Source organism: Pollicipes pollicipes, unplaced genomic scaffold (assembly GCF_011947565.3).
Source record: "Pollicipes pollicipes isolate AB1234 unplaced genomic scaffold, Ppol_2.1 Scaffold_7261;HRSCAF=8764_pilon_pilon_pilon, whole genome shotgun sequence".
Lineage (NCBI taxonomy): Eukaryota > Metazoa > Arthropoda > Thecostraca > Pollicipedomorpha > Pollicipedidae > Pollicipes > Pollicipes pollicipes.
Window position 1 is genome coordinate 14005128 of NW_023597054.1, and position 23486 is coordinate 14028613.

The 23486-nt window shown below is 53.8% G+C and overlaps 3 protein-coding genes across 3 annotated transcripts; all 3 read right to left on the reverse strand.

The window, feature by feature from the left end:
• Positions 1 to 1770: 1770 nt before the first annotated feature.
• Positions 1771 to 4161, reverse strand: LOC119112456 (uncharacterized protein F58A4.6; the record flags this gene model as incomplete). Its single annotated transcript, XM_037236655.1, has 2 exons — positions 1771 to 3167; positions 4021 to 4161. Coding segments are annotated over 2 exons (402 nt in total), but the record flags the coding sequence as incomplete, so codon positions are not given.
• A 5707-nt stretch (positions 4162 to 9868) lies between these two features.
• Positions 9869 to 15649, reverse strand: Non2 (upstream activation factor subunit spp27 homolog Non2). Its single transcript, XM_037237001.1, has 4 exons — positions 15538 to 15649; positions 11742 to 12124; positions 11155 to 11365; positions 9869 to 10529 (listed from the first exon to the last, which is right to left on the reverse strand). Exons 1-4 carry the CDS (start codon positions 15578 to 15580, stop codon positions 10465 to 10467), a joined length of 702 nt encoding a protein of 233 aa, XP_037092896.1. The 5' UTR covers positions 15581 to 15649; the 3' UTR covers positions 9869 to 10464.
• A 3314-nt stretch (positions 15650 to 18963) lies between these two features.
• LOC119111072 (uncharacterized) lies at positions 18964 to 19733 on the reverse strand. The gene has a single exon (XM_037234898.1). It carries the CDS (start codon positions 19711 to 19713, stop codon positions 18964 to 18966), a length of 750 nt encoding a protein of 249 aa, XP_037090793.1. The 5' UTR covers positions 19714 to 19733.
• Positions 19734 to 23486: the final 3753 nt, after the last annotated feature.

Here is a 23486-nt window from a genome sequence, read left to right on the forward strand (position 1 = left end):
TTTGGAGCTCATTTTTGGTCAGTGACCTTGTGCGGCCTTTCGAAGGTCATGGTGAACGAAAACCTTCTAGACTGATCGTTTTTTTGTTTGTTTAGTAAGCGTTAAAGGTCACGCTACGCATTACGCTCCTAGAAAGTAGGGATTAGTTCGGTTCGTTTAGGGACAATGACCTACTCTAATATTTGAGAAGCACATGGAAGATGCCCGTTGTGGTCCACGTTATCAAAAAATTGGAATAGAGCATCAAGAACTATCCCCTTAACCACGCTCTACAGTAAAAAAAAACATGCCGATTTTGGCCTCGGTCTGATCTTCACGCCTGCCCTTAGGTCGATGGAATTTGTTGTAATGCTTAATTTTATTGTCTTACTTCCGAGAAACTATCTTAGCGATGCATGGCTTCGTTTAGCCCTCCGCTGTCACTTTGGATTGAAAGATTCATAGAAATTGCAACTGACAGCCACGGTCTGACTTCGACTTGCCACAGTTCAGTGGCCTCGCAAGGTACAAATAATTGTTTCGACCACAAGATCCGCTATCCCATTGCCAACAGTTGATCAAATGTGGCCCGGCCACGCCCCACCTTCCGAAAATTATGTTGTAAAAACCTTTGAAGGGTCACATTGGCTCCCGCACCCGAGCGCGTGCTAATCAGAGCCACGAGGTATTGTAATTTTGAAAGATAGTCATGACATTGTGACCTGATGGAAGTTTGAATGCGAAGAAACGACAGATCCGCGAACACACCTTTCGGGCTTGTCGTTCTTCCAAGCGAACCCATACTTGGTGAGCATGAGCATCACGTTTACATGTGGGTAAAAAACGACGTCGAATCAGCGCTGCCTGACTAAACAAACAGCCAGCGACGGCAGATGAGAACGCGCTGGGAACGGCTGGGTGGGGCAGCCACCTGCGCCCGCCCGGTACCAGCGGCCGACGGCTGCCAAACGCCTTTTTTGCGGACTCGATTGTCTCGACTGACCTGAACTCGAGGTTTTTACATAATTATCGCAACGTCATCATAAGTCTGCCAGATATAAAATGCGAGGTGGCGCCAACAGATCCTAAGCCATGTCTGAGCCAGACAACTGGATTATACTTGCGTCTGGGCCACACTGGACCAGAGAACTTCAGCGTGAGGAAACATTTTCGGCTCTCGCCATCAGTAAGGGTGGTTTTGAAGCATTGCCCCACAGTGGACATATTTGGGTAACGATACACTAACGCCCGTTCACGCATGAGACACCCGCCACGGTCGCGGTGATGTCATGGTGACCACGCCAATCGCAAAGATGGCGGTCGCGACGTGTGGGGCGGGCTGCCTGCCGCGCTGACATTTCTGCTGTAGCGGGCGTGATTGGTGCTGCCCCCTGGGGGCGCCACGCGATGCATGTAATGTACATGGCGCGCCCCAAATACGAACCACTCCACAATTAATGCGTGTGGAATGACAGGATTTAAGCGATGTCATTATGGCGTCATCGATGCCTGGGTGACATTGAAAAAGCCTGCACGATAAAGTCCGCATATCTTCGAGGACGTCTAGCTCAGAACTAAAGAGGCTTGGGTAGTAAGAATGGCAGGACTGTCAACTGCACTGAGTGATCTTCAAGATGGATATGTAATCTCAAAACCCCCTACAAGCGTGAAACACTCCCTTTAAAGCACGTGTAACAACACTGCCTGACGAGTCGTCTGTGTCGACCGTTACTGGTGTCAGCGTATGTAAGTTGCAGATCCCAAACACATCACAAAACACCCAACCACGTTTTCAGTAATAAACCTGTATTGTCACTGGCATCTGCCAGCTTTCAACATATCACAGACGAGAATTCACATCTCACCACACCGCAGTGAAAGGTCCGGTCCCGTTCGCGGACGTGCTGAGGTAGCCATTCCTTCACCTCGGCAGGATACCGGGCCACCGGCTTGCGTGGCAACAGCGTTTATCAAAGGGAAGGCCATGCCCATGAGAACAACACCTGGTAGTTAAAGGACGGGGGGGGGGGGGGGAACGGGGCGGACGGCCAGCGGTGACGGGGCAGACACTGCTCAGAGATTGGCAACGCCACAAATCATAGTCGCAACGCATCTGGAAACCTGGAGCCAATCCAAGGCACCACGAGACGCGGACATCGCTGGCAAAGCTACGTTGGGTGTTCTCTGAGTATTACTACGACAACGGCCAACACCTCTGAAACCAGCCGGCGACAGTTTCAGCGGCAGTTAGATGCACGTGGGCTCGTTGGAGCGTGGGCTCGGTGGGCGTGGGCTCGGCGGGCCGCAGAAGCAGTTGGCGTCTCCGCAGTCTGGACACAAACATTCAAACAGCAACGGGACTCAGTTGCATAGCTGCAACCGCAAAGACCCCTGCACGCTGGTTGGTTCGACCAGAGGACAACAGTGTTGTAACAGACACAGAAACACCCGTCATTTCTAAAATATCCTTTCATCATGAGTAAGCTTAGATTAACCTGATCCAAGGGGTTTGGTGTCGTCTATGAGTTCCAATTAAAGCATGCAAAACGGAGAGTGCCTGTTGCTGTTTGGTGACCATGCAGCCGGGTTACACCTGACTTTCAGATATCGTGAATTTCAGGCAGAGACGCAAATCGTCAGACCCCGATGGCTAGAAGCGCACAAGCGTCTTTCGTTTCTGCCGAACGAATCGATTGGCCGCCAATGTGCAGTGGCCTCAGCAGGGGGTCGTCCTGTCTCGACACGCACGTCGAGGGTTCCCCAGCCTCGACACCCTTCAACCACAGGCCCGCCCGATACTGAGAGATCATGAATGGGCTCTCGGCGAGGCCCGCGTCCCGAGATCCAGCTAATCTCGTCCCCATCGCCCCATGACCGCGAGCCGTGGGGTGGCAGCCCGACCGCCGCTCCCCGCCGACGGCCGGACGCTAGCCGTGTTCGGCGGCGCGGCGGCAGCGCTCGTACTGTAGCTTCGCCCAGATGCCGCGGCACATGTTGCGCAGGCGGCGGTCGCGGCGCGCCTCGCGCAGCCGGTATTGCTGGCGCACTAGCGCCGCAGCCGTCTCGAAGCTGCCGCGCTGCAGCAGACTGATGGCGGCGTAGAGCTTGCACCGCGCCGCGGTCAGCGGGTCACCGAGCCGTAGCGCCAGCTCCAGCTGCTTCACCGAGATCCTGCCGGCGATCACCGCCTGGCGGCGCGGCGACGGGCGTCAGATGGCGGCCCATCAGCGGGCAGAGGAGGCGGGTCAGCGGGCAGAGCAGGCGAATCAGCGGGTAGAGGAGGCCGACCAGCGGGCAGTGAAGGCCGACCAGCGGGCAGAAGAGGCCGACCAGCGGGCAGTGGAGGCCGATCAGCGGGCAGAGGAGGCCGATCAGCGGGCAGAAGAGGCGGATCAGCGGGCAGGAGACACCGATCAGCAGGCAGAGAAGGCGGGTCGGCGGGCGGAGGAGGCGGATCAGTAGACAGAGGAGGCGGATCAGCGGGCAGGGGAAGCGGATCAGCGGGCAGAGGAGGCCGGCTAGCGGGCAGAAGAGGCCGACCAGCGGGCAGAGGAGGCGAATCAGCGGACAGAGTAGGCGGAGATTCCACGGGCAGAGGAGACGGAGATTCAACAGGCATATCTGTACAAACGCAGACAGAGCGCTGCGGCCGCGGCGCGCCTGAGATAATTAGGAATGGCTTGATTTGGTAAGCCTCTGAGCTTGGCTCATGCTCCGACCGAATCTACATCACTATATCACAGGCATTTTGCGGGGAAACTACTCAGTTTGCGGGGAAACTACTTCCGATGCGTCACCATGACCCAAGAACAGCTGCAGAGGATGGAAGCTGAATTAGAAGAGGACACCAACAAGGAGCACAGCTCGTCGCCAGGTCCCCGTCGTCCCACACAGGTCCCGACCGCATCCCATCGCCCCACACAGGTCCCACGCGCGTCCCGTCGCCCCACACGGGTCCCACCTGCGTTCCGTCGCCCCACACGGGTCCCGCCCACGTCCCGTCGCCCCACCCTCCTCCTCCGTTTCCGGGCCACCACTCACGCAGTCGGCGTAGTAGTCGCCGAGCGCCGAGAACGCGCCACCCAGTGTCGAAAGCCAGGACATCATATAGTCGAGCTCTCGCCGCTTCCAGAGCAAATGCATCAGCAGCCGTCCCCAGCGCGCGTCCAGCGGCGCCGGTCCTGGCTCGACCAGCACCAGCAGCAGGCGCGCGCCGCCGTGGTGCCGCCAGACGGCGCGCCGGCAGCCGGCGCAGCAGCGCAGCTCCCGCACCGCCAGCCCAGCCAGCAGCCCGCTGGTCCGGTACCGCGCCGCCGCGCGGAGCCGGTCGACCGTCGAGGCGTCCGCACCGGCTGGGTCGACCCGCGTCGCGCCCTCGTCGCACGCCAGCGCGACCGACGGGTAGCGCCGGCCACCCTCCGACCGCACTCGTATCCGAAGCATGGCGGCCTGGGGCGTGCCGTGTTGACCTGGGATGACCTGGGGTGAGCGTGTCACATCGCTGGGACAGCCATCGATTAGTTAACTTCTAAATCGACGTGGATGAATGCTACTGGTATACACACATACGGCAGGATGCGTTCAAGCAGTTTCTTTTGAGCGAGGCCGCGGATCAAGTGAGTGCTACTTCATGGGCCAGCAAATGGGCAACTTCACCCTTTCCAAACGACATCGAATACAGCACAAAAACGCCAAAACACAAATATAACCCTGAAATGCACACAGGTGTTTGGTGCGGTTTTTTGTGACCAATTAATTCAAAATGTATGTATATGTAATACATATTAATACATATATATATATATATATATATATATATATATATATATAGTGGCCATGTATATATATATATATATATATATATATATATATATATATATATATATATATATATATATATACATGGCCCACATTATTGACGGACGTGAGGGTAACACATGTAAACGTGTAAACTCAACAGCGTTGGGGTAATGCATGATGATGAGTGATGCATATTTGCATGCATGCATGCATGATGCCTGATGCATGACACATATTTTTCAATGCTTTGGTTACGATTGCCAAGACTGTAACTCATTATCAATTCATTCATGTCGCTGACTCAAGTTCCCAGCCCGGCCAGATTTCTGACTATCCATTTCGCAAGCGGAGCTATTTTTGCATTAGCGCGCGAATTACCTAAATACCTGAATGGACACCCGTCTGTGACATCCTCACAGAAGGAAGAACTTCATATGCATTAATAAAATCCCTGGCAAAATCAATGATACCGGGCACCGTTGGTGTTTGGGTCCACAAAATGGCTTACTCTTTGGCGTCGTCTAGGTGACACCCGAAAACTCTCACATCTGCAGAAGGTCGTCCGTACATTATGCTACGCAAGGAGCGGGAGGGGTTGATGACGTATGACTGAAGCCTAGCAGGGGATAGGGAGGTTTGGATGGCGTAACGTTGCCCTTAGGTGTGGTTGCGAATCATGCTGACCATAGGAGCGGGAGGGGTTGATGTCGTATGACCGAAGCGTATCAGGGGAAAGGGGGGCTTGGACGGCGTAACGTTACCCTTAGGTGTGGTTGCGGATCATGCTGACCATAAGAGCGGGAGGGGTTGATGTCGTATGACCGAAGCGTATCAGGGGAAAGGGGGGTTTGGACGGCGTAACGTTACCCTTAGGTGTGGTTGCGGATCATGCTGACCATAAGAGCGGGAGGGGTTGATGTCGTATGACCGAAGCGTATCAGGGGAAAGGGGGGTTTGGACGGCGTAACGTTACCCTTAGGTGTGGTGGCGCATCAAGCTGACGTCTTCTGTAACAAAAAGGTTTTAAAACCTTAAAGCCGGATACGCTTGGCTTCCTTTCATGACGAGCAACACGCCCGTGCCTCCTTGTTCCGCGCCTCTAACTCGGGAAGTCACTTTTTGGGAACTTACGATTAGCAGTGTCACCAGGGGGAGGGTTTGATTATTTCGTTATTTGGATTAGAGCCCTTTCGACCAATAATGACCATTTTAGGGATATAACACGAAGGAAAATGGATGACGGTGGGGCACGACTATAAGCGTCTGGGGGGGGGGGGGGGGGCAACCGCCCGGCCTTAGCCTGCCCCCCTCTGCGGGTTGTACACCGGGCGCCCGGTCAGGGTCCCCACCACGGAGCCTCTCGGCCAACTCGTGGCTGGCGCATGCCGCCTGCACCGGACAAGCGGGGCGTCGCGAGGATTCAGGATAAAGTAAGAGACAGGATAAGAGGGTCGGATGCAGTGGGAGGGTCGAAGGGTTTGCTACCCAGCAGTAACCAGGGAGCGAGGGAGATGGCCAAACTGGCGCTACGTAATTCACGTCGTCTCCCCCTTGTCGTCCCACCCATCCCACACCAAACAAGTTGCTTTGCTGAAAGTTAACAGCAAGTGAATGTCGCTCATTAATTACAGCAAATACATTACCTACTGTCACCGCACGTCATCAACAGCTGACAAGAGGCGCCAGAAACAATAAAACGTGAGAAGCAAGGTGTTGGGAAAATTGAGCAATGCCCACAGATGTTACAAAGAGTGCAACTTACTTTCTTGTGATATACATTAGGTATGGTATGGTGGATGCCTTTTTTAAAAAGCCTGACTTGAACCTGCTGACACTTATGCTGTTGTTTCATTTGTGCAATGACCAATTACAACAGTTCTCAGGAAATTCCAGGACATATTGTTCAGTGTGTTTACCCTGCTCAGTAACAAAGGTCTGACTGCTTCAAGCCATCAACTGATATAATCAAAGCAATACCAGGCATGAAAAATATGACATCAATTGAACAAAACTGGAGGTTAATGCAATGACACAAAAAAGAACAAGAAACATTACTTATACTCCCACACCAGTGAAACACATCCAAATGGCAGATGAACAGATGAACAAGTTTTGAATGTTACAAACTTTATAACTGACATTTGCCTGATGCAGTGACCATGAGTTTTCTTAGAACTGTAAGGCCTGTTATTACCTGCTGCTTTTTCACCTTGCCATAAATTTCACACTGTATGTGCTACCTGAGTATCCCCTGTAATTCACCAAAACAGACCTTTGGTTACCAGCCTGTCCATATAATGCCATAGGAATTGAACACCATAACAGTGACAGATATTTCACTGCATTATGGCATGTTTACATGTAATCAGTGGCTTAATTGTTGACTGTTATTACTACAAAGGCTTTTATTTCTGGCACAGGAGTGATTTAAATCCAGAAATGGCCAAACAACATGCTCAAATGAGCCTTATTCCAGACATTGGGCTCACACAAGACTTGTTTTAGTTATCATTCCTGGAACAAAGACTAAGGGGACACTCTGATTCTAAATATCACCTTTACAATGCATGCAAAGTGTAAACAACTTAACTGCTGCCACCTCTGCACTGTCTTTGGCAAGAGTGCTTTGGATAAAAACAAAGTTACCATAAAATATGCTTCTGCATACTAGCCTCTCATGGCTTGTTCACTGTGTCCCACTCTTTGCATAGCTCTATGGGCATAACAATGAATGGGCATAACAATGAACAAACACAACCTAGAAATGACCAAGACTACATCTACAAGCATATACCAGATCATTTTGACATAATCTGAAGACTACTCTTTAGTCAGATTAATTATGCAAACTGGTCTGTTAAGAATTGATAAGGCTAAACCATATAACACAAAATAGCATTTGAGAATTCAAGGCCAGGTCTATTGTGGTTCTAGTCCATTATTGAAATATTGTTTAATGGTAACCATCAACCAGCGATAGCTAGATAGCCAAATTACACTCTAATGGTGACCTACAAATTGCATGATACTTGTGTTCTTAAGCAAGCTTACTCCCAGTCATGAAGTTAGAATATGAAGTAACAAGATGCACGAGGTAGGTAATGCAAGGACAGTTACAGCTACCTGGCTTCCTTGTCAGTGGCTAACCAACCTGGCACAGGTGGCTAGCCCGATTGCCACTTCTGTGATCAGCTGATTGTTCATAGCTAGAATATGGTAAGAATGTCTTTCTTCTGAGTGTGACCTGTGGCATACAACATTTATTCCCATCTTGAAAATTCCATCCAATAAGTTACATGTATACTATTATTTCAAGACCAAAGACAGCATCCCATATACCAGTACCTTTCCAAAGGCCTTACACAGTGCAGTAGCCAAAGGGATACTTGAGTGACATCCTTATGCCTGCAGAGAAAATCTTGAAAAATAAGCCATAAAAATCTTAACATAAATCATCTCTCCCCAAAGCAAATAATAAGTTGCTTCATTCACTTTTACGTGTTGTAACTCCAATTTTAAAAATCTTCCCTTCCACTAACAGTTTTCAAACAGCTTAAAACTTGAGATGTGTGTTTGAATGTCTTATAAAACCGGCATGCTAAAAAAACTGGTAATCAAACTTATGTAATCAAGTTAACCTCAACTATCAGCTATCAGCTAAGATCAGCTATCCTAACCAAAACGCTGAAAGCGTGGATTGATATATCCCAAATCCATTATTTGAGTCTGGCCATGCACTTCACTTGCCCATGCACTTCTTAGCGGTTTCCCATCCCTAACCTTTTCTGACTAAATCACCTTCGACAGGTATTACGCCCCATCTAACCTTGCAAGTCCAATAATTACCATTACATAAATACCATTACACACGAATTGCACCCACCAGTGCTTGCTGGCACCAATCCGACTCGATCACCGGACAGCGACGGAAATACTTCACCCTAGCTAGAGCCAGCCGGATCTGACTCGGCCATGTCGCTGTCAGGGCGGCACGCGATACACCACTTCCGCACATCAGTACTCATCATGCGCTGGAAAACGTAAGGGCCGCGCCATTTATGTATATTGTAGCTGACGCAACAGCTGACATGCCGTTCGAAATCACTGCTACAAAATTGTCAGGTGTTTAATACGTTTTGTTGCGCCTTCGAATAAACAATCCCAACTTTGGTTCCCTAGAAGTTAGCTTAAATGCAGATCTGTTTATAAAAAGCTGATATTCAACCGCGGCGAATGCATGACTACACGAACATTGCTAGTTTTGTACGGCGTTTGACAAAGTGTACTGTAACCTTATGGCCTAAAACACTGCCATCATTACCAGTGCAGGGTAGCAGTTGCATCCGGGAGTTGCACAGCAGTTGCATCAAATGCATGCTGCCATTGAACGGGTCAACAGCTAGCTAAAAAGCTTGTGCAGAACAGCGGCGGCGAAACCTGATTGTAGATGGGGGCAGCTAGTCTTTGCGTCGTTTTTTGCGACCACGCGGGGTCTTAATTTTCATGTAAACATGGGGGCATCTGCTCCCTCCGAACACCCTGCCATCCCCTGAACCTGACGCGTAGCCCTGTTCCCGATAATATGACAAGAGTTTAGTTGCACGCAAACAAACGAACAAAAGTTGCCATCCCAGTCGGACTAACGTCCACAGAAGGCGGCTTTCCTCTCTGAGTCCCGCAGATGTCAGTCCAAAAAGGATGCCTGATTAGCGATCAGCGATCGTTTTGTAGAGAGCTTCCCCAGAACCCAGCTAATGCGCAACGGTCACCCCAGGGATGTACTTCTGGGAACCAGTCGGCGCGTTGTCTGCAGCCTGGGGGTGTAATTTCCTCTCTCCAGTGGAGGGGGTGGGGGGTCTGGGGCTGCCTCCAGGTCCGCGCGAATGCAAGGGGAAAGCGAATGAAAGGAAAAAATGTATGCGAGGAATAACCTGCATTTTGGGTATGTTGTGGGTCGTATTGCCCTTTTTCACTGGCCAGCCCCCGACTTTATCTTGCGAAATCCCCCTCCTCCTGGTTCAACGCCGAGCGCAACGATTCGTTCCACTTTTGGGTCATCAGTCAACAGTTTGAGAAAAAAAACATGACATGTAGTCCACCAGCTCATGTATTGTAGAAAGAGACGACATTCAATTAGACGTTCACAGACAACGCACGTTGCAAACAAAACCGCACAACTATCAGAAATGCCGCGTAAGCTCAGAAAGCACGAGTAAATAAAACTAGTTACGAATCAAAACGCGTATTTTTTGTCACGGCCAGCGAACACAGCCGGTGCACCGCTCTGTCCGGCGCGAGCACCCCTCACCACGCCTACCCTGCTATCGGGCTTTCCAGGACACTGGACAGTGAACAGAAACGTCCGAACGGCCCACCAGCTGCCCCGGGCCAACACGCACCAGGAGACGGCAACGAAGAAATCGGAAACCATATTGCAGATGAAGACTGCTTTTCTCAAACCCGGCACGACTGTCGCTGCCCGTCTGCGTTGCTCCGGAGCCGCGGCTCCGGTGGGGAGCCGTGGCTCCGCTGCCCGTCTGCGCAGCCCCGGCGGGGAGCCGCTGCGCGCGCGCTCGACCGAGCGACAGACGTGGAGACAACATATCCAGATGACACTCTAACCTATCTGGTGACGTGAAGAGACGCCCGACAGGCGGGATGACGGATGGGACCGAGCGGCAGCGCCTACTCGTTGGTGAAGTGGTCCTTCAGGTACTTCATCATGCCGAAGGTACGGAAACGCTTGACGCCTGCGGAGGGAGGTGACGCTTACATTGAGCCCGGGGCAATGCCGCCGCACAAGCGGGTGAGGGTCGGGGAGCCCTCGTACCTGCGGTAGTACAAGCTTCAACACTCAGTTGTCAGTCCGCTGCACAAATACCAGCCACGTCCAACATATTACATCACCACTTGAGGAATACCTCACAAGACGCCCCAACAGGACCGCCGTGCGCAGAAATTTAGGGAGACAAATCATTGCCTGATGCGGCATTATTCCGCAAACACAAGCTTGCATTTGCATTTTGAGGTTTGCACACACACACGCACGCACGCACGCACGCACGCACGCACGCACGCACGCACGCACGCACGCACACACACACACACACACACACACACACACACACACACACACACACACACACACACACACACACACACACACACACACACACACACACACACACACACACACACACACACACACACACACACACACACACACACACACACACACACACACACACATACACACAAGCAGCATTTGCATGAGGCATTGCAGGAGCCCCATCATGCATTTCATGACCCGACCTTTGAGCTTCCGAGTCCGTCCCACTCGCTCTCACCAACCCTGCCATGTTAGGGGCCACTTACCAATCACGGAGAACATGGCGTCATCACATATAGCGTACTGCTTGTTCTTCGGGTCATACATGTTGTTTTCCTTGATGATGGACCACATCTTCTTGATGACTTCGTGGCGCGCCATACGCTCTTCGCCCATCAGTTTGGACAGCGCCGGAGACAGCTTGCACTGCTTTGTGTACCCGGTCCCGGCCTTCTTGGCTCCGCCTCCCTTCTTTGCCTGCAGAAGTTGGGAATTCGATGGATAACGTCTCGAAGATCGCAACACACATCATCCTTCTGTCAATGATTACAACTGATAATGCCGATGGTTGGCATTGCCATAAGCTACACGGTGCCGCTCATTTATCAAGGATCATAATGGCCTTCTGCTTGTCCAACTCCATCACAAGCGTGTTTTGGGGCAGCCAAAAAAGTACTGGTACTGTGAACCAACCTCCGGCGCCCAATACTTAGGGAGCACGGTCTATGTATACACATATATCTAAACACAAGCTGAGCGCACTCGCTTTCCATCCCACATCGCCAAACATTACCGATGTCTGCTGAAGACAATCTGTGGACTGAAGACACATGACCACCCGCGGATGACTCACCGCCGGCTTCTTGGAAGCCTTCCAGTCGTCCTCCTCGCTGTCCGACTTCTTGGTGCGCTTCTTAGGGGCACCGCGCTTCTTCTTGGGCGCATACTCCTCTTCGTCGTCATCGTCACTAGCCTCATCGCTATCACTGGCGTCCTTCTTGGGCGCCGCCTTCCTCTTCTTGGGAGCTGGCTTCTTCTCCTCCTCTTCCTCCTCAGCGTCCTCGTCGTCATCGTCGTCCTCGGCGCCGCTGGCCTTATCCTTCTCGTTCAGCACCTCATCGATAAGCTCGTCGATCTCCTTCTTGCGGCTGGTCAGGTCCTCGTCCAGCTTCTTCTCCAGCGCCTGGCGCACCTTCTTGGCAGACACCGAGTTTAGGTCGGCATCCTCCAGCTGGGCTGCGGACAAAGGGCGCGGCAGGTCAGCACTCGCAGCCGCCCGTTCAAGGGTCTCGTGTTCTTGCACCCCAGGGCAGGGACGACACACCAACGACGAACTGGAGGGCACGGCCTCCACCAGTAGATTTGGTCGTTTTGGGACAATTCTTTACACTCATCACCTTCGTCCTAATGTTAAATCTGAGGTTATTGGAGCCCAACGTACCATAAATATACAATGATAAAGCATCGTTCTGGAGACCGAGCGACCGTATGCTTATGGAGGGTCCCGACTAGCGGTGGCCAGGACCTTCCCGTAAAATTCCGCCAGTGTCTTCTAAAACTTGGCCCACAATATCACTAGATTCCCTAGAAAATCCTTAAGCATGTACGAATCATTTTTAAACATTTAACTAGAGGTTATAATTGAAGAGTATCACCACGTTGGGGGAGTTGACTTCATGGGAATTCGACTCCAAGAGTGATCCTTTGCATGGCACCCTTGGAGGAGCCATATTTTGCCCCTATCCTTTTATTCTTTTGTTTCAGCCACTTCAATCAAGGGAAGGGGCGCCAAACCAAAGCAGCGAAAGCACGCATACCCCGCCCCCCCCCCCCCCCCCCACCTAGTACGTCTCAGTCCACACAATCTTGTATCCAATCACCCAAAAGTCACCCAAGAACATCTCATAACCACAAAAACGCGACCTTTTCTGGGTAGTCTGGTTCTACGCCGAGCAATGAACTTAAGACGCCAGCTTATGCCCGGTAATGCCATGTACCTGACCCGCTAAATCGGCGGTGAGAGTGCCCCCTCCACGTGTACGACAAAGCAATCACCACCTGCGCTTGCTGTCTTGAACCGCCGACACCCCCTGCCAAGGTCGCGTCATTGAACTGGGCCCGGCTGGCGGCCGGGCGTCTGGCGGCCCTCTACCGGAGCACCCGCTGCCCGGAGAGAGAGGAGCTGTGCAGCGACGGTGACGGAATGTGCCGTCCGCCGGGCCGGCGGCCGCACCAGCAAGGTCAAGGTCGAGCCGGCCGGCGACGCCGTGCGCGGCGGGGTGGCCGACTGCCGCGCCCACCCGCCACGCGCTGTCAGCGTGAGCGGCGCACCCCCGCCGTACGGCCGCGGGGCGGCGCCGCCCATGACAGGTCTGTCACACGTGGCTGCAGCGGCTACCCGGACACGGCGGGAGCCGCCGGCGGCCTGCCAGACGCTCCAGAGTACCGGCTATCGCCGCGGCGGTGCTGGGAAGCTGATCGCGCGAGCGCCTTCGCTCGAATTTGCGGTACACCCGCGATGCAAGAATGCGTAACCCGCGAGGTTTTATGCGTTGGTTATAACGCCGGGATCTGGCAGGGAGACGAGTTCGTAACTTAGAAATATGTTTTAATGCCTGCCAAAACGTGAAATCCGATTTGAAGTTTTGCGGTTGGTTATCTCGTCAGCTTCGCTTCACATCCTGGTGTGACGTGCGCTTCAATCCTCCAGTCGTGTGGCATGCACGGAACTGGCGCGGAAACACGGCAACACTCGTCACAACAAAACCAAATCTTCTTACACCACCCTGACATACGCCGGTCCTCTGCTCAAAAAACGGCTCACAACGTAACATGCATTCTTCGCACAACTCAGACCGAGCTAACGTTTGTCGCACAGAGATCGAGAGTAACGGCAGTCCCCGCCCCGCTCCCCCATCCCTCGGCCGAAGGACGGAGCTGCCGTGAGGTCACACTCGTGGCCGCGTCAGTTCCGATCGGCCTGTTCAAACAGCGAACGTCCAACGGCGGACCGCGCGAAGCCCCACCCTCGCTGGGGACGAGCGCGGCATTTTGATAAGGGCAACAGTGCGCTGGGGTGGGGTCGTGACACCTTCCGTCCCACGCCGCGCCTGCGCCACCCGGAGCACGCTGCCGTTGCCGTCCCATCCAATACTGGCAACGGCCTCGCCGTGCGGCCGCTCGGGTTACTTGTTCAGCGTGCCGCCGTACACGAGCCGGCTAATCAAGCTTCCCTGATATGGCGACGTTTGTGCGGATGGTAGCCGCAGAATAACCTTGATCCGGAAAATGGCACGGCTGACGAGGGTCCAGTGACGTCACCCACGCCACGGCGGTGACGGTGAAACTAGACCTTGGGACCGAAGTCCACGCAGAGCTACAGTGCCAGCAAAGGGCGCATCCCCTAGCCCTGCATCGGTCTCAGTGTGACGGCCGCGATTTTGATGGGATTTTGATGGGGTCCTCCCGGCCGCAAATGACGAATGGCTGATGGAATTCAGTGGTAAGAATTGAGAATTCAGGCGGACGCAAGTCTGGTCCACTGTAAGAATTCAGGCGGACGCAAGTCTGGTCATGTGCAAGGTTTCCAAGGTGCAAGGTTTGTTTCGGTTTTGAATACACATGTACACACATGTCCACACTCATGATATATATATATATATATATGGTGCATGTGCGTAAATACATAAAGGTCGAATGCAACACAAAATACATATGACATCACACATAATATAGAAATGTGTGCATATCAGTAGTCTGAATATATGCATGCATACATATATATGTAGGAACATATATATATATATATATATATATATATATATATATATATATATATATATATATATATATATATATTCCTACATATATATGTATGCATATATATATATATAATGTGTGAATAGTATGTTCCTAACCGAGAGACGTTCATCAATGCAATATTGGCCAGATGCTTGGACAGAGAGGCTCAGGCGTCAGTCCCCCATGTCCGACGACTACGCCTCAGCCGCCCGGACTGTCAATGCGTCGTCGGAGGCATCGTGCTCCGCATCCCGCAACCATGCACGATACGGACAGAAATAGCCTCGGCCCCTCACGGAGCGTCACGTCTCCGTTCGAGAGGCCGGCGCCGGCGCCTGCGGCCACCCGACGCTGAACGACGGGCGACGCGGCGGGAGCACGGATTGAGCGTCGCTAGTGCTGAGGATTACCGCCGGCGGCCGCCACCGGCACCGCGCCGTCAGCTCCGCCAACCTCTCGCCGACGTGTCCCAGCCGCTATGTTGAGGACCGTACCGGCCACGTTCCAGACAGGGACCAATACCGGGAAAACAACGAAACTACTGCGCATTTCAGCAGCCTACCATAACGATTGGTATGATATATGATGCATTCAAAACCTCATAGCTAGGCACAGACGGAAGTAAATTTTGAATGCAAACTCAGACGAAATTTCAACGCGGACGCCGGCCGGCCCAACATGGTGGACGCATATGTCAGAGACTGTACCCAGGTCCACACCTTTAAGAACAAAATTCACCCACAAAATCACAACGGACGACGAAAGTAAGGCTAAAAAACACTTTCAGACACATCGAGCTACATCTCCACGAATCCAGAAATGGTCACTGTCAGAGATGACCAACTTACCGGCGATTTCAGCCCGGAGTTGCTCCCTCGTAACGCTCGCCATTTTCACGCGCAAGGAACGGGACGGCGCCGGCGCGGCAGGGCCGGGGCCGGGCGGCGGCGGCGCCGGGCCCGATCCGGCCGGTGCCGGCGCTAACCGGACGCCTGCCCGTGTGTGCTGGTATCTGGCGACAATAAAACAAAGCTCAGCTGCATCTGCCGAACGCATCCACGGGGCCGCGGAGGACCAGGGAAGGTGTGCTGGCTTGGTGGACGTGAATGTGGACGCGGTGTGGGGGGACCTGCTCGCGAGGACGGTATAACGTGCAGGTTTGTTCGGGCCTTGGCAATCGTTGTGTTGTGTTCTGTGTTGCACCCTCCGCTATCGTGCAGCCCGGACTGAAGGAGCCCAGCAACAGCGCAACATGTGTCATGACATCGTTCATGGACCCACTGCAGCGAGGCACAAATGACATCCGGTTCGATGTTTATCCTGCATAGCACACCGCGTAGATCGATTCATTTTAAGCTGGAATTTACAGTAAGGGTGAACTCCCGTTCGATTTATATATGTCATTGACTGAAAAATAAATCAGCTCTGGATACAGGAGCTCCATGCACGCCATACAATATTTATCGCAGTCGTCATGAATTGCCCGGGCGCGCAGAATTGCAGACATGTATGGCCCCCACTTTACCTGTGATTGCTGGCCTGCGTCGAAGGGCGAACACTTGCTACGATGGATGTGGATTTACAGAACATCCCGTTACCTGAACTCAAAGCGTGTAATTAAAAGAAACACTGCGTGGTTGTGGGAGATCCCCGTATCTAAATTTTGAGCGTGAAATAAGCAAATCGGATTTCACTGAAAGGCGCTCCGGCGATCCGTTGAGAACCGAAATATAACACCCGGTCGTACCCGACCCGACCCGACCCGTCCAGTCCCGCCCCTTCCTCGGCGACCCGACCCGACTCGATTGGTTACAAAGGATCCCGTGTCTCGGTAACAGGCGATAGGCGTTGATTTCTAGTTACAAGACAGAATGCGACGACTGGAGCACCAGTGAAAATGTTGTTAGTCGTAATATAGCGTAGGTAAGTACTTTTACAGTATCCTACGTGAGAAAACTGTTAAGATAGGAATCTTCGAAAGCTGAAGCCCAGGCCACGGGATAGGCGGGCGTCCAACAGGTGGGAGATACAACCCCGTACGGCCCTTTTTGCGGTCGATCCTTTCCGCGCATCACTTTAAATGCTGAACTGTCTGGAAAAATTCACTGGCTTCCTGACCCCTCCTTCCGGTTGCTACGCACATGGTCCAAGCCGTGCGGTCGCTCCCGGTACAGCTACACGCAACAAAACACACGGCGGGAGACCAAGGACGAGCCAAAATATGGGCCCAGACACTAGCGCCACCTCTTCAGCAGCATTTAGCGTCATCTAGGCAAAACCAGGCATCGCGACCGTGAATCGGTGCTTTCAAACGCACAATCAGGGACTTGGACGCTCCTGCGATCGGCTTTTGAACAAGCAAAGGTAGCTATTTGTAGCCACAGCGCTTGTCATGAAAAATAACGCATCGATGGAAACAGATGGCATGAATCATGCATTTGAATGTGTAAGTTATGCCTTACAAGTTGAACTGATAAAGCTGCAGCTTCCGTAGCCGTAATATATCGCGGGCGACGTCAAAGGCCGGACGTGGCATGCTGGTCATGCCTCAGCAATGAGCAAAATTGTAGATAGAGATACATCTCCCAGCTTTCACGCTGCCTGAGAGCTTACACCTCTGCAACCACGAATCGCAGCATTGAAGATAGGAGGTGACATTGTGAGGTGACAAGAGGTGACAATTTGATCAGACATGATTTCGCTGAAGCGTTTCAATGCAAAGGAAAGCGATGCTCCCATTAGATAAGCAAGGGAAACACGATTCGCTAAGTGCGGGAAGCTGCATCGCTCGAGTCGAAACCGGGCTCACATACCGTCGACCTATCGTGGCAGCGACACGAAACCAACGCTATTTGGCAGCTATCAGAGAACGCACGATCTTGCTCACAACAGTGCGGGCCCATGTGTGTGGCCCCGAGCGCAAACCACGGCTCGGCTCGTTCGGGGGCCTTTTTGAGGACTAGTGTCAAATCTTGGCAACCGAACCGGAGGGCCAACCCAACCGCATTTCGTAAACGAATGAACCGCCGACAATTCGATAAGAGGCATAAGTGCAGCTGACTCACGAGTGTGTCGCTAACCGACCGGGAGGCGGCCACTGGCGTTTTGTGTCGAGTCGCGCCTCGAGCGCGGCCTGCTGCAGCTGAGCTGACGGAGATTGGCGCGGGACAGTCGCACGGCCTGCTGCAGCTGAGCTGACGGAGATTGGCGCGGGACAGTCGCACGGCCGTCTGCTCACACTGTTTGGGCCACCTCCCCGTGTCTCAGTGGGAAATGGACGACGCCATTCAATGGGCAATGGTTCTTTTACCGGGACAAACGAGTGTGGGAGATCGCGATGAAGAAGGCCGTGACCCATCGGTCTCCGAGGGCCCGGAGTCCTGCTCCAAGAAAATGTTAAGTAAAATAGCATCGTCTACTCATTCAGTGAACTCCCATATCGTTTGGCACCAATTAATTTACCATTTCGCCCCAACGTGTGCCATCCTTCTCGCGCTCAGACACCAGAAATATGTGGAAAAATACTTCATTCGGCGTTGGAACACGTTTCGAGCTTTGCTTTACCTCTGGCTTACAAAGTACCGAACCCGACGTCCCACACTCGAATCACCGGCGAATAAACCATTGTCCATCTTTTTTTACATCCCCACCCCGGAGAGAAGTATCCACACTTATTTCAGCATTTCCTTAGGGCGTCTTGTGTATTTGTGTATTTTAGTATAACCCAAGAAGGCAGCTGGGCGGCCAACGAAGCCTTGACACAAATATAGCTGTCTTCCTAACGACAATATTATGGGACATTCCAAAGGCAAGAAATCGTAGTTAGTTGATGCAACGCACGCTTGCCGTATGATGGATGGCTTCTCCGAAATCTAGCATAACTGAAAAACCGGAGCAGTGAAACTACATTCCCCGAAATGCGCCCAGCTGTGTGTGACATTTCGGTAGGTTCGTAAACGCATCCTTGAGGTACATGTGCTTATTTGGTGTGAAGAAACTTGCCATTCGCGTATAGGTCCTTGCCCACACAGTGTTGCAGAATGTGTCATGCCCCGGGAAAAATTTGCCGTCAGGCAGGTGCAGCATAGCCTGTCTCCCCTACAGGCCAGTGCAGCGGACGACTCAAGAACAGCGGTAGCGACACCGAGCAACAAGCATGAATTGGTCACAGTTTCGTCGCTCCCCGCACTCCAAATAGTTCTTAACACCAGCGAAGAACGTGTCCGACAGTCGTGCGCAGGTGAGTGAGGTCGAGTCACGCATCATTGGTACCGTCACGCCGGCGCGCACTCCCGTTCGTCGGTGACGTCCGCCGGCCGGCTGTCGCCCCGGCAGCTCGTGGCCACCGCCTGCGCCAGCGTCAGCAGGAACAGCAGCAGTGTCAGCGCCGCCACGCACGTCATCATGACTGGGAACCCGAACGAGTCGACGAGCAGGCCGCCCGACACGGGCCCGACGACGGTGCCGAGCGAGTAGACGCTCCAGTAGACGCTCGACACGAAGGCGTGCGTGTGCAGGTCGTCGGGCAGGCCGCGTCGCACGCTCGCCTGCAGCATCTGCTGGAAGCAGGGGATGTAGGCGCCGCCGAAGAAGGCCTCCTGCAGCGTCATGCCCAGTCCGAAGAGCCACCAGCGCGGCGCGAGGCCGAGCAGTGGCGACGGCGGGATGATGAGGGTGCCGACCGTCACCGTCAGGATGCAGGCGGCCATCATCGGGTAGGGGTTGCGGCAGGCGTCGGCGAGCCGCGCCCACACCGGGCTGGTGAGCACGTACGAGCCGGTGGCAGCCAGGAAGTAGAGCCCGAGCGTGGCCGGCGTGATGCCTAACACGCGGTCCACGTACGGCGCCACGCACGACTCGAACGTGAGGAAGTCGAACGAGTAGAAGAACACAATCAGAAGACAGAGCCAGTTCTCGCGCGCGCCGGCGAAGCAGCGCAGCATGTGTGACGTGCGCACGTCCGGCTCGACGGTCTTCACTACCGGCGGCATGAAGCGCTGGTTGACGATCGCCGTGACGATCATGGCGCCGCCGAGCACGTAGAATGGCGCGCCGAAGCCGGCGGCCGCGTACAGTCCGCCGCCCACCGCCGGCGCCACAGCCAGGCCGGCCGACTGCGCCGCGCTCACCACCGCCACCACCGTACTCGCCCGCCCGGCGAACTGGTTGCCGATGATAGTGAAGGCGCAGCCGGACACGGCCGCCGTGCCGGCCGCCTCCACCGCCCGCACCAGGAAGCAGGCCACCACGAAGGCGTCCGCGTCGCGGATGTAGTAGAGCGTGCCGAAGGCGACGGTGGAGAGGCCGGCCGTGGCGATGCCGATGTTGTAGAGCCGGGTGACGCCGACGCGGAGGGCCACCCGAGTCACCAGCGGGTACAGAACTACCTGAGTCAATGCGAAGCTGCTGAACACGGCGCTGATGACCGTCTGTGAGACGCCGCGCGAGGCTGCTTCCACCGGGAAGAAGGGGATCATTACGGCCATGAGGGAGCCGTTCAGCACACTCACCACACTCATGCCGACCAGCAGGCGCCGTTGCTGGCTCGAGTAGCTCGCCTTGACCGGCTCCGGACACGCGTCCGCCGGCGGCGGCGGGCGAGGCCCACCCTCGCTCGCCGTGCCGTAGGATTTAACCGTGGCGGGCAGCGCCGTGCAGTCGTGCGAACGGCACTCCCCGACGAGGAACTCCGGCTCGGCGCGCAACGTCATGTTGGCGGAGCTGGCAGAGTGGCCGCCGCACGACTGACCTGGGGCGCCGCCGGACCCTGCACCGGTGTCGTCCGGACCAGCCCGGCCGGAGTGACTGACCCCCGAACGCACCAAGCTATCTCCCGGTGGCTATCAGGGTATCAACGTCACGTTTGTGAGCGCCACGTGACTCGGCTGTTGCTGCCTGCCGTGTTTTGCGGCCTCATGGGGGTGCTTTGTATTCTGCGGTCACGGGCGTTTTCAGCGGGGGAAAGCTTCAACGTGACACTTGGGCGTGATGCCCGAGGCAAGGGTGAAAAATGGTGAGGCTGCTGTGGCAAACCTGCCGTATTAAGCAGCAAACACTGGACAGAAAGACTCAGAAATAAGTGTACCTGACGAAAAACCAGCGTTGCCCCTGCAACACTAACTGGCAGAGCCGGATGCTCCACACACGTCCAAACTGAAGAGGGTTACCAATGAAGACGGACAAAGAAGCAGCACAATAGATACCAGACATAACAACAGGGACCTAGATAAGATAGACAGACGGTGTCAATAGAGATACATCGCACATCGCAGTTGCTTGTGTTGCTTTCTAGAGCAAGTAAGTCAGCTGCGAACGCGAAATGGCAGGGCATGCCCAGTGCAGGCGTACCGCACGTGCAGGCGGGTAACGGATCTAGTCAGATGCAGCCACGCGACGTTTGTAAAGGCCATAGATCATTCAGCGGCGCTTTGGTCAGCACCTTCGGTGGTTAAGTTGTTTGTTCTAGAGTGCGTCCAAATTTCCGTTTTTCCACGTAACATCTGTGCTAATGGACTCGCCCATTATGCACTTGTCTTTTCGTCCACCTTAACAAGCTCGACACCGATGTGTATAAAGGGAATGCTTCAGATTTCAAAATATTGAAGCCAGCATCAGATGTGATGGAATAAGCTTGTTTGTAACTATTGGTATGCTTTTAAGTGGAAAGGCTGCTACACGCAACATAATTTCTGTTTAGTAGATCTGCTCCTCAATGTGTCAGTGTTCGATTGCCTTATCGTATCTTGCACAACATTGATTGAGAGCCAATTGACTATTATCATATCTAGAAATCGTGCTTGCGAACGCCAGATATGAACCACCCAGCGATTAGATTTGTCTTAACCTTGATCGTCGCACGGTCAGTGGAATGATAATATTTTAATGCCATTATAATGACGTCATTGATGCCTGGGTTACCTTGGAATAGTCTCCCCAAATGACCCGCACATCTTCGCGGGCGTGCAGCTGAGACACCAGAAGGGTTTAGGTGTCAAGAGGGGCAGGGCTGTGAACTGCACCGAGTGATCTTCAAGATTGCTATTTCAGTTCCAAACCCCATAAAATGTAAGACACCCGCTTAAACGGTGCAGTTGGATGCTGCCAAACTGCAGGGCTACCGCGATTTGGCTGAAAGTATCTTGCTCCTGGTACAATCGAAGCAATGAATTCGATGACGAGAGTCGTTCCCTTTCGCAATCACAAAGATGGGCGTGAACACTTGAAAGCTCGATCCGCTCTATTAACGGTGCTTCGAACATAGCACTAATAAAATAACTGAAGTTAGCACGTCGTGTAGCACCAAAAGACAAGTGAAGACTGTTTTGATCCCGGGCGTGAGTCCCGTACGGTATGCCTGTATGCACTTGTAAGCTGCTCTGTGCTGACTTGAAGTGGGACATCGACTCAAACCAGAGACATCGAACCAAATCACGACCCGGGGAGATCCCTCATCCCGAACAGAGGAGCCCAGCACCTTCGGCTATTGCTCTGTGCTGACCTGAAGTGGGACATCGACTCGGGCCAGGGACATCGAACCAAATTACGACCCGGGGAGATCACTCATTCCGAGCGGAGGAGCCCAGAACCCTCAGGTGTTGAAACACATGCATGCACATGCACACGCACATGCACACATAAACACACGTTAATTTTCTCTGAAAAATCTGTTCTGACCTACAACCACGCTTGATGCCCAGCAACGCAGAGAGAGGGCTAAAAAAACATCCAACCATGGTCGGTGCATTTGCGGACGTAACCGTTCGGTAGCTTTGTACAGGTATCTATAGTGATATTCAGGATGCTGCCCCAATGGGCAAACTGTCAACACCTTTCGAGGGAGCTCCAGGTAGAATGCCAAAGTGATGGTAGTTCTTGAAGCCGTAATCCATGAATGGCACGTCACGCCATTTCGCGGCAGTGCTGCCAGAGTAGCCACAATGAGGGCAGGGAGGGCACTGAGACGATCAGCTCGGCACCGGTCCTCCCCTCGTGGTCACGTGGCTGTTCAAGCAGAGAGGCACGTGACTCAGGTGACCGTCATCAATACCCGGTCCTTGAAGGCGAATGGAGTGGCGCGCCGTCAGGCCGACTATAGCGAACAAGCTCACAACTCGGGCACGTGTCGCGATAGCCGGGAGCATGGCGATGTATGGGGCTACTTTGAGGCTGCCTTGCAGCCGTTGGCCCATATTTTATTAGTGGCTGGGCGGTTTCCGTTGAAAATAAGTGAGACAACACAACAACCGCCACTTTAACGCAAGGGGCTTATGAAGACCGCGCGACTCCCGCACCTCAACCCTGCTGAGCTCAGTGCCGCCCGCTAACCTAAGTTGAGACGAAGTATCGAACAGGCGTCGGGAGATCGCGAGCGCGCCGGTCCAGCGCGCCAGGGCCAGACTGGGACCCATGCCGAGCGCGCCGGTCCAGCGCGCCAGGGCCAGACTGGGACCCATGCCGAGCGCGCCGGTCCAGCGCGCCAGGGCCAGACTGGGACCCATGCCGAGCGCGCCGGTCCAGCGCGCCAGGGCCAGACTGGGACCCATGCCGAGCGCGCCGGTCCAGCGCGCCAGGGCCAGACTGGGACCCATGCCGAGCGCACCGGTCCAGCGCGCCAGGGCCAAACTGTGACCCATGCCGGTCAGCCGAGACAAACCGCCTCAGTTCGGGCTCAAACCACACCATCACGCACGTCAGACACGCTCAGTCTCCGGCGGTGAGGGAGCGTGCGTTCGCCTCGGCAGCGGTCTGACGTTCCCGGTGAGGGAGCGTGGGTCCGCTTCGACAGCGGCCCGGCGTC